We start from the raw sequence: 16,731 nt of genomic DNA, 5'->3' as shown, positions 1-16,731 counted from the left end.
ATGTTTGAAGGTGGGTCTGTGGAAATATCCAATTCCCAAAGAGGAGACCACTGCCAGTCTAGGGTCCCGGAAGCTATGCATCGGATCCGGCAGGTGCTGTGACTCTTGCATGTGCAGTTGCTGTAGTTCTGCTGTGCATGCGTAAAACCCCAGGTTCTATGGTCTGTATCCCATAGAAGCCAGAATGTTCTACAATATAAGATAGAGAGTGGCTTACGAGAGGAAGTTGGTTTTCTACTTATCACAGCCTAGGCTGGCAGTCCCAATACCTCCAAATCAGAATGCCTTGTGTCTGTGTGCCATTTAAAACTTCCTGTAGAAAGTCACTGTCAGTCACAATGAAGCCAGTGCAGTCTCACAAACTGCTTCTGTCTCACTGGCACTGAGATGAGTAGCGGATTTTACCTGGGTGGGCTGCTGTCCTGCAGCCCATAGGTAAAATCAGCCACTGGATGGGACAATGAATTCTGAATTACAAATTACAGTATACCAGAAAATTCTAAAGAAAAATGACTGGGCATCTGTCCATTAGCTATATCTCAAGAGAACGTTGGTCCTACAGAAAGACAACGACCCAAACACACAAAGAAAGCATTTTACAATTTGAAATGATCAAGCAAAAGGTTGTGGATAAACCTGAAGCGAGAAGATCATGGGAGGAAACCCACTAATATAACAGAGCTGAAGCTGTTTTGTACAGAGGAATGGGGTAAAATTCCTCCAAGCCAATGTTCAGGACTAATCAACAATTACTGTAAATGTTTAGAATTGCAGTTATTGCTGCACAAGGTCAAAGGAGATACTAGAAGCAAAGGTTCACATACTGTTGCCTTCCACAGTTATGTGATATGGGATAATTTTCCTCAATAAAAGAAGAATCATGTCTACATTTTTTTTGGTCTTATTTGTTTGATTTGGTCCATTTTACTTCTAGGACTTGAGTGAAAACCTGAGGTAGCTTTAGGACAACTTTCAGTAGAAATATAACATTCTGAAAGTTCACAAATTTCCAGACACCACTGTATATTTAGCTAGATACCAGCCCCTCAAAATGATGGAACAACATAACCGTAATGTCAGCAATGGCGTCTGCACACAGCTGAACGGAGCAACACTTGAATGGCTCCGTTAGGCATGATGTAATGGCCGGTGGCAGGCAAAACACTTGAATTCCCCCCCATATAGATGAGGAACAGAATTAATCCTTTATTTTACAGGATTATAATATCAATAATAAATATTTTCATAATCTCTTATCTTTAATATTTGGTGTTTTCATAATTTACCATTCTTTTATTACTCTGTCTATGATCTTACATCATAAAATCATTATATTTTTGCAGATTGAAAGCTTTATTGGTTGTCTTTTTAAGAAGTCACTGGCTAGAAAAGAAGAGCTCCTGGTAACTGTTTTCTTCCATTGTTTGGTTTGCTGTGGTTTGCTGTCTGTTGTATATACTCTTTTGAGTTCCTTGTTTATTACCACTTTGACATCACAATTGCCGGGTCTAGTGCTTTAACATTAAACCCGGGTCGCGTATTATACAGAGGGCAACCCGGATTTAACAGTTCTTATATCCAGGGTAGAATTGCTGGATTGATCAGCCCAGTATATAATTTGGGTACTTTCTAATTGCACCTCGACCCAGCTCGACCTGTCAACAACCCGGCAATGACCCGGGGTTGAGGTTCGCGTGAAAGGGGTATATGATGATATGTTATATAGTGTTCATTCTAGCTAGGGTGACCAACTCATGCCTTTAATCCGGGACACATATTAATTTGGACAGATTTGAAACTGCGTCTAGAGTAGCTATATGGAGAAACCTCTTAAACTTAATACATAAACAAAAAAATTGATGGCTTCCTAATGCCGCTCTTATCACCTGGTATTACTGGGGTACCGAATAAAGTCCTCTTTGTAGGATTCTCTCCTTTTTCTCCTCTCTCCTTGTTCTCCAGCACATATATGAAAACAATGGGAGAGGAAAAGAGAATAGTTTAATAAATCAAAACAAGAATAATTGAAAATGGTCAAATACAGGGGTGTATTTTCTCCCCCTACGGGTAGAGTTGAGTTGTTCTTTTTATAGGGTCGCCACAGTTGTAGACTTCAGAGATGGCTTACACGAAGCTCACATTCACTCTGATGTTCATATACTCATAAAGGTATCTTTCTCCTGCTTGCATACATCACATACACAGATCATTAAAGGGGTGCTCACACAATTGCTTACACCAGTCGTAGTTTCTCCTCTTATAAAGGTTTCTTTAAATGTCTCCATATAATAAAGTATTAAAATACAGGTACCGCTTTTGAAAACTGTTTTTCCATCATATGTGGTACCTGTATTTTAATATTCTATTATATTGAATAAAAAGACAAAATTTTTTAGTACTTGTGTAGTTTCACGGCAGCAAGCTATGCTACATTTTCAGCGTAGGCTAAGCTAAGTTGTCACCGTAGCCCAATGGCTGCCTAGCGTAGTCAGCGTAGTGTCCCCGCGGCAACCCTGTGTAGTCAGCGTATTGTCCCCGTCAGGCAGCATTGTCACTGTACTGTCCCTGTGATCTGCAGCTCTGTCCCCGGCGTCCCTGGCAAGCCTGGTGAGCGCCTCTCACACAGCACCGGTAATCGCCAGATTCCCTGCACTGGCAGACACCGGCGGAGTGGCGATCATGTGGGTGCCAGCGGAGAGGCGCTCCATCTACCTGAGACGCACGAGCGTCTCAGATGCTTGTGCGTCTAAGTAATTCTTGAGGCAGGGTACAGCAACCCTGCCCGTGTCTGCTTCAGGGAGACAGGGTTAGGGGTTTGATAGCAAGTGCGTGTCGTGCACAAAGGGGGGTGCTGGCGCAAGTGCGTCACATGCACAATAAAGGACGCATTTGCCAGTGCTCCATGTTACATACTGGCAAATGCTTCCTTTTCAAACCACCACTATCCACGCCAGCCTGAAGCGTGGCAAGTGCAGCGATCCCCACGAGCGGATGCGTTACGTGTCTTCCCGACCTGTTCATACTCCCACTATCCAAACAACACTTACAGAACATAATGGTGGTTTCTCATACTGTGGTAAATGTGCCACATGCAAAATCACCAAGAACAATACAACAAAGAAAATAAAAACACTATACTCCGTGAACAATGGGGTCACATACAAGATCAATCAAAACCTCTCATGTGAATCAAAGGGGGTCATATATCCCCTAAGATGTCCATGTGGATTGGAATATATAGAGAGAACCATTCGCCCACTTAAAATGAGACTTTATGAACATGTGAGAAACATACATAGAGGATATGATAACCATAGTGTATCATTACATTACATATAAATGCATCAAATTCTCTCTACACATGTTACATCTGCTCCACCTGCAGTGCACATGGTTTTGTCCATCTAAGAAGGATTTTGTCAGAAAGAGTGAACTAGAATAACCCCCTGTGTGTATAACGCTGGGCGGAGTTATAGAGTGACAGATCGGGTAGCCTATCAAATAGCAAGAGAAGAAGGAGATACCATACCCTCCAACAGTACCGAATTTGCCGGTACAGTACCACTTTTTAACGGTCTGTACCGGCAAATTCAACCTGTACCGAATGTACCGTTTTTTTAAGAATTGACAGCCAGGCAGAGAGCGCTGTCTGTGCGCGCTGCCCGGCTAGTTCTAGTCTGTACCATTTAGTTAAATCAGCAGCAGCCTTTTGACCATGCCCAGCTTTGTCGCTATTATCATTTCTTCCTATTCTGGACGGCCGCCAATCAGGAGCAGCTGCCGGAACACGAGCTCCTATTGGCTTGTGACCGTCCAGCAGCGGGAGAATTGAAAATAGCGACGGACCAGGCTGCTGCTTTGACTATACAGCCGGGCAGTGCACAGACAGCAGTGCACTCTCTGCCTGGCTGTCATTTCTTTCAACTGTGTGAGTCCGGCGGCTCCCCCTTGACAACGTGCAACCCCCACCCCTCTGAAATGAGCAATTCCCTCCCCCTTGACAACGAGCACTCCCCCCCCTTGGCAACGAGCATGAAGCCCCCTTTGCATGAAACGTGATGCCCCTGGCATCGAACATGATGAAACCCCTGGCATCAAGAAAGAACCGCCTAGCAATGAGCATGTAGGTAAGCAGCATTTAGTTGTCAAGTATGTAATAGTCAATATTGTTTGTTATATAGTATGTAATGTGCATCATGATGTGTGGCACAATGTTTACTGGGCATTACGGTGTGTGGCCTTATGTTTAATTGGCATTACAGCATTTACTAAAATGTGTAATCTGTGGTATAATGTGTAATACCACGCCCCTTTTGTGATGCCATGCCTCCGTTACATGAGGCCACGCCCCTTTCTGAATGTGTACCGATTTTTGCCCTTCAGATGTTGGAGGGTATGAGATACCCATGTGATGATCACACACACACACACTGCTGTATCCATACCCTCCAACTGTACGGATTTAGCCGGTACAGTACCGTTTTTTAATGGTCTGTACCGGCTAAATCTAACTGTACCGAATGTACCGATTTTTTTTTGTAGCCACGCCTCTGGGAGTTGTAGTTTTGGAAACTGTCAACAACATCCAATCAGAGTGAGGATGAAGCAAGTTACAAGTGGAGCTATGTGATTGATGCTACAGTGAGCCACTGAAAATGCGATCGACTTGACCAATGAGGGCTGTGTTTGGAAGAGTGATGTGAGCTGCGGCCAATGAAGTGGCTAGTTGTAGGCTGTGTGGGTGCGGAGACTTGGTGACAGTAGCCTCTCACACACTGTGACTGTGGCTGCAGCTCCGCTGGATGAGATACCCGTGCCCTGCGCCAGCTTCTTCTGATACCTTGGCGTACTAGCGGCTTCCTGGTGGGGTGTGAGGGCCGCCCCGCACCTGATGTGCGGTGACCGGGTCTGGGTGCTGGGGAGTGGAGTGCAGGTGAGTCCTCCCCGGGGTTAGGGCGGCATGGTGAGAGTATAAAATCATGCTGAGCAGGGGATACGGGGATGGGGCAGCTAGGCAAGCAGCATTGAATAAAAAAAATGCACAGTACACAGTGACTGCGCCGGCCACCCCATTACTGACAGAATACCACCTGTTTGCTTCTTCCCTAAATAGTTCTTGCATAATATGGAGGTTTGCGTGGGTCCTGTTGGAGGAGGAAATTGCCTCCAATCAAGCGCTGTCCACAGTGTATGGCATGCCATTGCAAAATGGAAATCCTCATTTAAAATCCCGTTTACCTTGTACGAATCTCCTACTTTACCAGAACCAAAGCAGCCCGAGACCACACTACTTCCACCATGCTTGACAGATAGCGCCAGGCACTCTTCCAGCATCTTTTCACTTGTTCTGTGTCTCACAAATGTTCTTCTGCGTGATCCAAACACCTCAAACTTCGATTTTTTTCCAATCATCCTCTGTTCAATGTCTGTGTTCTTTTGCCCACATTAAACTTTTCCTTTTATTGGCCAGTCTCAGGTATGGCTTTTTCTTTGACACTCTGCCTAGAAGGCCAGTATCCTGGAGTTGCCTCTTCACTGTAGAGGTTGTCACTGCCGTTTTGCGGGTTACATTTAATGAAGCTGCCAGATGAGGACCTGTGAGGCATCTATTTTTCAAACTAGAGACTGATGTACTTGTCTTCATGCTCAGTTGTCCACTTCTCTTTAAACTCTGGTTACAGCCTGTTTATGCTATTATCTAAAGGAAGTAGTACACATAGTTGTAGGAAATGTTCTGTTTCTTGGCACTTTCTTGCATGGAATAGCTTTCATTTTGAAGAACAAGAGTAGACTGTCTAGTTTCACATGTAAGGTCTCTTTTTCTGGCCATTTTGAAAGTATATTATCAAACCCACAAATTTGATGCTCCAGATACTCAACTAGCTCAAAGGAAGGACAGTTTTTTATAACTTCTCTAACAAGCAAACTCATATTCAGCTGTGCTAACATAATTGTTTTGAAGGGTTTTCTAACCATCCATCAAATCATCCATTCGTCTTCCACTGCGACTAGCAGACAATATGTACCATTAGACCACTGGAGTGATGATTGCTGAAAATGGGCCTCTATACACCTATGTAGCTTTTCCTTTAAAAAACAGATGTTTGCAACTGTCACGTTCTTAAAAGCACCAGCTGCAGAGTATCGGAAGCTGGGTGCTTTAACGTTTGAGGTTGTATCCACGACAGAATAGAAGAAACAATGAAGATAAAATATAATGGATTTAATAAAGATATTGAAAACCGTGAGAATGATGGTATAAACGGTATATGGCAGATATGCAAATATAAAGTCAATTGTCCAGTAGATTATTGTAAAAGATGATAAAGCTTGGTACTTGAGAAATATTGCAATATAGCTTGAGGAGTGGAGATGAATATAAAACCAGTTGAGTTGAGTACTTAAGGGTTGCAGAAGGAATTGATGATTGGATGATTTGATGAACGAATGAAGATTGTATTGCAGATTGGAAGATTGGATGATTGATTGAAGATTGGATGGTTAGTTGAAGGTTGGATGATTGGTTGGAGATTGGAAGATTGGATGGTTGGTTGAAGATTGGAAGATTGGTTGGAGATTGGAAGATTGGATGAATGGTTGGAGATTGGAAGATTGGATGATTGGTTGGAGATTGGAAGATTGGATGATTGGTTGAAGAAGAATAATAAGTGAAGAATAATGAATGAAGAAGAGTTGTCCTTTGCTGTATGAGGTCGTGGCTGCTGCCAGAGGTAACCGTGGAAGTAACCATCGGGAGAATAACAAGGTGAGACCCCTTAGAGGACCTGACCTTGCGTGATCCACATTGGCGGTAGGCAGAGTCTGGTGGTACATGAAGCAGTGAACGGCCAGCAGGATCTCTTCAGGGAGAAGCTCAGGATCGTAGCGAGTAACTACAGAGCCAGTAGGAGCAATGATGCTGCGGGGTGGACATCCATTGTACTGACTGCCAGACTAGCCTGAGCAGTCAGTACTTACCAGGTGAGCTGTGCTGGGATTGGTCAGGCAATCAGACAGGGAGGCGGAGCCATGCAGGAGAGGTGGGGAAACCAACAAGATGTCGCCCGCCAGAGAGGGCGACAGATTCTAGCCGGCCCTGATTGTACGCAGCTGCGCAACCACCGGCCTTCACTCAGACGCTAGCCAGGCACAAACACACATGGCGGTACGCCACTCATACCCTGCATGGGACTGGAGCACAATACACCGGTGTCACCACGCGGTGACAGCGCGGCCACATGTACCCCTGTGGAGCCAGATACATGAGCAGAGGTGAGCGCCACAGTTCTAGTGTACCTAGAGGGTCCAGGGCTAAGCACAGCACAGGGGTCTTGGGTAAACGCCATGGTGGATGTGACAGCAACTAGTATAGTCATATACCACATTAACAATGCATAGAGCGTATTTCCAATTAATTTAATATTAACTTCTTTGAAAAAAAAATGTGATTTACTTTAAAAAATAAGGACATTTTTGATTAACCCCTGATCAGAAGAATCAACAATGTAGACCAGGAAGTTAAAAAATAACCACTTGTTGGTAAGCTTATTGATATATTTCACAGAGTTTTCCTACATTGCTCCCCCCCTGCTATAACCTCCATACAGCTACAGCAGCCTTTTATAAAGAATTTTTAATTTATATGAACATGTTCCCTATACTTTTGCTGCTTTGCCTTGTAATTTATTTTATTCCTTTTTAATTTCCTCAGTGATCGGTGTAGTGTCTTCTCTGAGAACACTGTATGATTATGCATCACTTTTGGCCACCGTGTTGTGTTTGCACTGTAATTAGTGGCCAGAATATCCTACAATGTGTTCTTGTGCTTTTCCAAGACGTTCTCTTTGGAAAATGTGAAACTTCTTTTTCCAAACTTTTTTTCTGTTGGCATGTGTGTCATCATGTGTTTGCATCTGCAAATTGAGCATAACTGGTTTAAATGTGTATAAATAGCTGAAGCACGCATGCCAACATTTTCTCTTCCGTATCAGATACTAGACAAACATTGTCAGAATGTACACCATGCGTTGGTCTCCAGCCAACCCTACTATCTATGTTGCTTCTTTATATTCTCCAAAATGGTAAAATCTAACTGTGTTTGATTTGAGGGTTTTCATATGTTTTCCCAATGCTTTAACACCAATTCAGTAAATAAGTGTTAAATACCGTACACTTGTGCTTTCTTACAAGTTTTATGCTTTCTTGTGCTTTGTGTCTTACATCATCCAATCAGATCAGGCAGGGGGTCTGACCTCATAATGGTGGAGCATGGCCCCACACCTCTGGAGGACTGCTTAGCTCCAATAAGCAGTATGCTGACTCTTATGCCTCATATTGGCCTTACAGCTACACAGTTGCACAGAGCAGTAGTGACCGGAAGGGCACTGCAATATGGGACAGATCATACATAGTGGCAAATGAGCAGAGTCCTAGTAAAATACAGCCATTGTTCTAATGAGCAGAGACCTCCGCCAAATTATAACTCAAAACAAAAGTAGAAGACACAAGGGTGTCACTGTAAAACTGTTACACTAATAAAAATACAATGGCTACATTGACACTTCTAATAGTATTTGATGCGGTGATCAGAAGAAAGCAAGCTTTAACATCAAATGACTATGTAAATATAAATGTTTATAAACATAACAGAAAACCTTACAGTACATAAACCCTTACATAAGGACACAATTATCTATTGTTCTAGTGTTTCCTCAACATAGATGTTTGGCTTCATGTTAGGCTTAACACTATTGTATGATCTTTTTGTTTCATATTTCCATGTCTTCAGATCACCCTTTTTGTTCCTTGTGTGGGTGTATCCCTTCTGCCACACACTGAATCACCTGTTCATCTCCACCATGTTATTGCCACATGCCTCTTTGTGTGTTGTAGTATAGCCCTCAAATGGGGTTGTGAGGTAATTCATGAACTATGAATGCTCTGTTAAATGCAAGGGCAAAAGTAAACATACAGTATGCATACCTCCAACTTTGAAGCTCTTCAAAGAGGGACATAGGCGCATGCCCAAAAATTACGGGGCGGGGCTATCAGGAAAGGGGTGTGGCCTATAATCATGTCTTCCCGTGAGGCCACGCCCCTGTTTTGTCGCTGTGTGGGCATGGCCCAGAGGCTCTGTGAGCCTTTAGCCAGCCCCCCCGTCTGCGGGAATAGACACTGTGCGCATGCACACAGCTTTTAGTCACTGCTGCTCAGCAGCTGACAGGGGGGACTCCCAACTGTGCCCCCCCTGCCGCAGGATGCGGGAACATTCCCGTGGGAATCGGGGCTGTTGGGAGGTATGCATCTGGAGGGCCACTTGTTTCCCACCCTTATTCTAGAGGGTGGTAAATAAATAAGTTGATGATTCTAATTGGTTGCCCAAAGCAACATCCCATGTGAAAAAGAACTCCCATTTTAGAAAATTTCCCCCAATATATTTTGTTGTTCACTTGCCTAATAAAAGCTGCAATGTGCACTTGGTAAAACATTCTTAGATATTAGAAAGAGAAAATAGCAGAAAACATACTGTACATATTACAAACTCTAATTTACATGTTATGTCATTTGTTTTCGTTATGTATACTATACAGACGTTCCAAAACCTGAAATCATGCTTAGAGAGTCTGGAGCGCAATTACTTGTGTGCCAAAGAAAAGCATCGGGATTTGCAGATGCAGATATACAGGACAAAATCCCAAACAGTGGGAGAATTTGACTTAGAAAGGTATGGTCAAAGTTTACAAATTCCAATACCCTTGTCATATACTGTACAATGTAGTGTTAGCCTTTGAGAAATGCAGACGAAATGCATTGTACTGTTAAGGCCCATACACACTTGACGATTTTCAGCCGAAAATCGCCTAGTGTGTATGCCCCACAGATTGCCGACTAGCGATCATGCGCGCTCCTGCATTATCGCTACTTAGGCCGGTTTCACACACTCCGGCTCCTGCCGGACGGTGAAATCCCGCACGGCCAGGGAGCCGTGCCGCACACAGTAGTTTATAATGGAGGGGATGGCCACAGCCCGGCAGCCGTCCCTTCCAGTGGCGGGATCCGGCTGCAGCCGTGCGGCCGGGCCGTGGCCGTCCCATGTGAATGGACACAATAGTGTCCATTTACAACTAATGTGTGCGACACGGCTCCCTGGCCGTGCGGGATTTCACCGTCCGGCAGGAGCCGGAGTGTGTAAAACCGGCCTTAGGTGGGCAATCTGCTGGTTTTACCAGCACACCTAGCGATGATGGCTGGTTTTTCAGCCATCATCGCCAAGTGTGTACAGCAGCCAGGCTGAAAGATGAATGTCTTTCAGTCCAGCTGACAGCCAGCTCCCTGCCCCCTGTTCATACTCACCCCTCCCCGCTCCAACGCTGCCTGCCTCTCCTCCGGCTCCAACGCTGCGGCTGCACAGTGACAGCGTCTCTGCTCCACACACACCCCTGCCCGGACATACAGCCCGACGGGACGCCCCGCCCCCCAGCAGAAAGCCCCGCCCCCCGGCTGACTTGCGTGCTCCCTGCTGTGTGCAGATAACGCCACTGACCACCAATGAAGTTGTTTTAAGGCAGTGATATATGCATTGCTGGCACATGCCAGCAATGTATATATTACTGCACCACTGGGCACCAATGAATTTGTTTTGAGGCAGTAATATATACATTGCTGGCACATGCCAGCAATGTATATATTACTGTACCACTGGGAACCAATGACACATAAGCCAGAAATATATACATTGCTGGCACATGCCAGCAATGTATATATTAATAGTACCACTGGCCACCAATGATATTTATAATGTAGTATATATATATATATAAAAATATATATATATATATATATATATATAAAATGCAGTAAAATATACATTGCTGGAACATGCCAGCAATGTATATATTACTGGCAATACTAGTCACCAATGAATATTGGCAGCAATGTATACTCACTCTCGACTGGGCTGCTACTCTCACTGCTCTTAAACTCCCCCATGGCAATGAGCACTTCACCCCCACCCCTGGCATCGAGCATGAAGGGCCCTGGGATCGATAATGAAGGGCCCTGGGATCGAGCATTAAGCCCCTGGCATCGAGCATTAAGTCCCTGGCATTATGGTATGTGGCTTAATGGGCATCATGTGTGTGGCACAATGTGTAATGGGAATCGTGGTGTGTGGCATAAGGTGTACTGGTGTGTATAACAAGTAATGGGCAATACGGCTGCAAATAAAATCATAGCTATGCACATTGGCGGGATTACCCTGGGCAGGGTGGCATTTACCTGATCGCTGGGCTCCGAATATACACAGCGCAGCAATCAGTTCTGAATCAGGCCCCAAGAAAAGAAATGCACTGAATAACATGGCCCCTGCTCCCACCCTTGGAATTTTAACCCCTCCCATTATGTAAATATCCTTTTATATGAAAGATTTTCAGCAAAGTCTTTCGCCTCCTGAAAATCTCTTGCTCTTTGGGGAAAATAGCTCAGTGTGTACGCACTACTTTGGTAAAAGATATATCTATCAAAGATTTTGTCAAAGTCTTTGGAAACGAAAATCTTCTAGTGTGTATGGGCCTTTAGTGCAAAGTGTATTGTAAACCTTTGCTATATTGTACAGGTATAAACGTATACAAAGACTTGGATGAGAACTTTAGAAAGCATCTACAATTAACAAGGTTTATATATTGAGGCAAAGGATGCACTTAAAGGTTTTAAACACATTCTTGCAAATGTGCATGACAGCCCAGGGAAGTTGGTTGAAGTATAATCACCTTCATGGACAAATGCCATCTGAATATGCTCTGATTAATTCTCCATGTGGTTCCTACTATCAGTATGTATTCCCACATTGGATATACCTCTTAGTTTAAGTAATGTTACATATACACGGTCAGATAAAGGCCCTTATTCAGATCTGATCGAAGTACAAATTTGTTCTCAAAATTGGCAAAATCATGTACACTGCAGGTGGGGCAGATGTAACATGTGCAGAGAGAGTTACATTTGGTTGGGGTGTGTTGAAACTGAAATCTAAATTGCAGTGTATAAATAATGCAGACAGTATTTACCCTGCACAGAAACAAAATAACTCACACAAATCTAACTCTCTCTGCACATGTTACATCTGCCCCACCTGCAGTGCACATGGTTTTGCCCATTTTTAGAACAAATCTGTACTGCGATCAGATCTGAATAAGGGCCAAAATGTCAGACCGACAAATATTTTATCTAATGGCCTTATGCCTTTTAGTTATAATGGGCATTAACTGTAAGGTATTTCACTGTATATGGCCACACAATATCGGTGTTCCTGCCCAGAAAAGGAATAGGGCAAATGTTCATTGGTCAACCAGAGCATCACATACAGGGCCCGATGCGGCTGACCTGTATTTTGGTATAGGACAATCTAGCATTCCAACCAATCGACATTTTTGAATCAGCTGCTCCCATACATGGTATAATCTGAGCAATGCGACAGTTGTATAGTGTATGCCCAGCAAAAGAATTACATTTCAAATCCAATACATCAGAGATCTGGTGGAATGCAGGTATGTCATTAACTAGTAAATCTTCTGAAATATAAATGGTGTATCCTAATTACATTAAATGTCCAATATAATCTGCTTAATCTATTCCAGAGAGATAGAAGGACATATATTCAGACTGGGCATGTTACTAGAAGATATCCAAGAACAAATACATCAAAGTGATGATAGTTTAACCTTATCTGCATCTCCCACCACTGTCCAGCAAACTCATTCCTTGTCATACACTGAGGTAATTCATTATACTACTATATATGCTATTGCTAATGCATTAATGTGTTATATTATACCATATTTACCTATGGTCCCCAATTTATAGGGCTGTTTTTTTTTAATCAGGATTTTTTTAAATGAATGAGAATGTTTAATAGGGGCTGATTCAGATGCGCACACACGCATACACACACATAAAGTGGAGGGAATATTCTCAGAATGTGCAGCTACAGAGCATTCACCATCAGCATACTGTAAGCTTGCCTTGGAGGTTTTGTGGGCGAGTGCACTTAATTGAAGCCTATTTAGAGGTGAGCGTCAGCAAGGTTTTGGTGATATCAGATGAATGTTTTGCATACAGGATAGGACTAATGCAGATCCATGCTGATAGTGATGACTGTTTTCATATGTTGATGTATTAGGGCATTGCAGCTACATACATATGTGTATTCCATTCTTCCATGTGCTACAAATGATGTTACACATAATGCATGAGTGATGTAACTTGGTAACGTTGATCCCCTTTCCATGCGACTTCTTACATTATAAATGGAAATAGACCATTAGCCCTTGCTGCAGCACTGCAGCAGGCAAGGCCAAGTTTCAGAAAATGGGACCGGTCTGGGTGGTATGTGTCACCCTGCCCCCCAGCATGCCTCTGGTTGTGAGTAAGATGCATTTTCAGTAGGAAGGACGTCTAACTCTTATGGGGTCTCATGAGACGTGGCGTGCCAATACAGCTTGGTGTGACTGCAACAATGAGTTACTGTATGAGGACATATCTGTTATTAAGCTTCTTGCAAACTTCCAGGTACCAAATTAGTCAATAAGGGGGGTATCCTAGGCGTTCTGGAGAAAGTCTTACCTGACTGTTGCAGCTGCTGGGGGTCTGCAAGAAAAATGATGTGTTCATTTCAATCACAAAGAATTTCTCACTGGCCGTTAATAGGAAAAGCCTTGAGGTGTTTTTTTTGTTTTTATTATAGTCAAAAATGAATATATATATATATATATATATATATATATATATATATATATAGACAGACAAGTGTCCGGCAACTCCTCCGCTGACAGGGACAGTTCAGGTACTTGCCCAGGTGCCCGTGCAGAGGGCGATTTCTCTCCCACAAATACAACCAAGCAAGAAGGCACGTCACTCCGGGTCTGGTGTTGAACAAACAGAATTTTTACTGCGTAATGTCTACGCCGTTTCGGGCTGCGCCCGTCTTCAGGACATTAACAGTGGTGTATAAAAAATGTGCAATAAATACCTTACCAGTATCGCAGGTTACTCCCCGCTGCCCGACGCTCACCGTCCGTGTCCCGCTGTCACTTCCGGATTCACAGGCGGAAATGACATGGTGCCGGCTACAGGAGCCGTCAGGAGAAGGGCAACACTGTGGGCAAAACATTTACAGAAGTTAAATGGTGCAAACATAGAATCTCGCTATTTCGCGAGCAAACGTGCATACAGTGCAAGCAGCAATGTGTAAATAATTTTAAAATATCTCATAACCGATCTTGATACAAAACAATACATACATTAAACTGTCCATTTCTATGTGAACTATAAAGTGCTTCGTGTATCAATTCTAAGGCCACTAGATGGCAGTGTCAGCTGCTGTTATTTCATGGTGTCAGAATGGTGTATATAATACATATAAAATCCCCAGGGACTGGTCAAATTAAAGTGATAGTGCCTTATATGTGAAATACTAAGTGAACTTTGATTTAAAAAGGAAACCACCTACTATAGTGGTCATTTGGCAGTTAAACATTTTTTGGCAATTAAATTTTTTTTTATGGGCATTAGGCATAGGTGCATCCCCCTCTACAAAGAACCCTATTGTTGAATAAGGGGCATGATATTAGATCATAAATGTATAATCCCCCATGGCCTCTAATTACGGACTCCCCTAATTGCCAAAAAATGTTTAACTGCCAAATGACCACTATAGTAGGTGGTTTCCTTTTTAAATCAAAGTTCACTTAGTATTTCACATATAAGGCACTAGCACTTTAATTTGACCAGTCCCTGGGGATTTTATATGTATTATATACACCATTCTGACACCATGAAATAACAGCAGCTGACACTGCCATCTAGTGGCCTTAGAATTGATACACGAAGCACTTTATAGTTCACATAGAAATGGACAGTTTAATGTATGTATTGTTTTGTATCAAGATCGGTTATGAGATATTTTAAAATTATTTACACATGGCTGCTTGCACTGTATGCACGTTTGCTCGCGAAATAGCGAGATTCTATGTTTGCACCATTTAACTTCTGTAAATGTTTTGCCCACAGTGTTGCCCTTCTCCTGACGGCTCCTGTAGCCGGCACCATGTCATTTCCGCCTGTGAATCCGGAAGTGACAGCGGGACACGGACGGTGAGCGTCGGGCAGCGGGGAGTAACCTGCGATACTGGTAAGGTATTTATTGCACATTTTTTATACACCACTGTTAATGTCCTGAAGACGGGCGCAGCCCGAAACGGCGTAGACATTACGCAGTAAAAATTCTGTTTGTTCAACACCAGACCCGGAGTGACGTGCCTTCTTGCTTGGTTATATATATATATATATATATATATATATATATATATATATAGCATGTGACCTGAGAGACCCATTACTTTACATTTTGGGTGCGTACTGATACGATATGGACACCAGCTTTAAGCCATTAAAAAAGAGGGCACATGATAAAAATAGTTTAATAGTCATGTCCAGACCCTTGTATATGGTAATTGTGGTCCCTCTGTTCCCACCTCTATAACGGGGCCTGTGGTGCTGCTCAGTGACCCCAGTAATTTATCCACTTTAAGTGATGAGCTAGGCTGGGAACTTGATGAAGCATCTGATACAGACATTATCCCCCAGCAAGGACAAGAACACATGGAGGGCTGGCCCTGCACTGTCATTGTATGTACTACTCCCCCTCAGGGCTTTGGCCAGCCTTGCAGTCATAACCCCCAATATTGCCCATCAGTACATGCAGAGATATCTGTGCTGCTTGTCCACAGACAGGAACTAAAATAGGACTCCCTTTATATGTTACTCCACCTCGCAGTCATGCGTCTACTCGGTTTTCCTTGAATCTCACATATTTCTCAAAAGATAACCTTTCCCACCTCATATTGAAACAGCGCAAACACCTTTTTTGCAGATAACAGAAGGTGGTTAACCACCACAAATACAGGGGAAACAAATCACGGTACTTGTTTCCTAGAACGGTGCCCACTAAGAAATTTGCTCAGTGGGCTAATTCTGCGTAGGGTAATCGCATCGCATGGGCCATTTTAGTGCAATGCGATGTGCGATGCAATGCGATTTTCCTATGTCATTTATTCACTGCTCTCTCAGCCCCGGGCCATCGCATCGCATCTGCCGCAATAATATGATTGTATGTACCAAAAATAGGTTGAACGCACCCCCCCCCCCACTATCCACGCCACCCTGAAGCGTGGCGAGCGCAGCGGAACACGTCCTCCGACTTTTTTCATTACCCCACTATCCACGTCGGTGTGGACTTGATTTTATATAGTGTGGCAAGCGCAGCGAGCCACCGAGCCTGAAGTGTGGCGAGGGGACGCGGAATACATGTAAAGTAATCAGCGTCCGCTCGCCACGCTTCGGGCTCGTTGCGCTCGCCACACTATATAAAATCAACCCCACACCAACGTGGATAGTGGGGTAATGAAAAAGTCAGAGGACGTGTTTCGCCACACTTCGGGGTGGCGTAAATAGTGAGGGGTGTGTTAAACCTATTTTTGGGACATACAGTCATATTATTGTATACCTAATGACATGGCATCGCACACCCTAAAAAATCACATGCGATTTTGCAGGACATGCGATTCAATGCAATGCGATATAGTGGGGTACAATGAGCATATAAAAAATTACATTAAAAAATCGCAGCTAAGCACTTCTGTGGAAACATTGTAACCAGCAGTTATGTCTCCTATT

The 16,731-nt window shown here is 43.4% G+C and overlaps 1 protein-coding gene across 6 annotated transcripts in view; it reads left to right on the top strand.

The window, feature by feature from the left end:
- AKNAD1 (AKNA domain containing 1) overlaps positions 1-16,731 on the top strand; it is an 82,950-nt gene that overhangs the window by 34,335 nt on the left and 31,884 nt on the right. For 5 of the 6 annotated variants that reach the window (XM_083156830.1, XM_083156834.1, XM_083156831.1 and 2 more), the window contains exons 5-7: positions 1,344-1,403; positions 9,591-9,724; positions 12,636-12,774. In XM_083156830.1, coding sequence (XP_083012956.1) covers positions 1,344-1,403; positions 9,591-9,724; positions 12,636-12,774 — 333 coding nt within the window. The remainder of the gene's footprint in view (positions 1-1,343; positions 1,404-9,590; positions 9,725-12,635; positions 12,775-16,731) is intronic. The other variant, XM_083156832.1, reaches the window with a different exon arrangement.

This window comes from Crinia signifera, chromosome 8, assembly GCF_055691185.1.
Source record: "Crinia signifera chromosome 8, ASM5569118v1, whole genome shotgun sequence".
Taxonomy (NCBI): Eukaryota; Metazoa; Chordata; class Amphibia; order Anura; family Myobatrachidae; genus Crinia; species Crinia signifera.
Note: the sequence above shows the minus strand (reverse complement) of the source record. Positions and strands in the feature narration are given on the sequence as shown.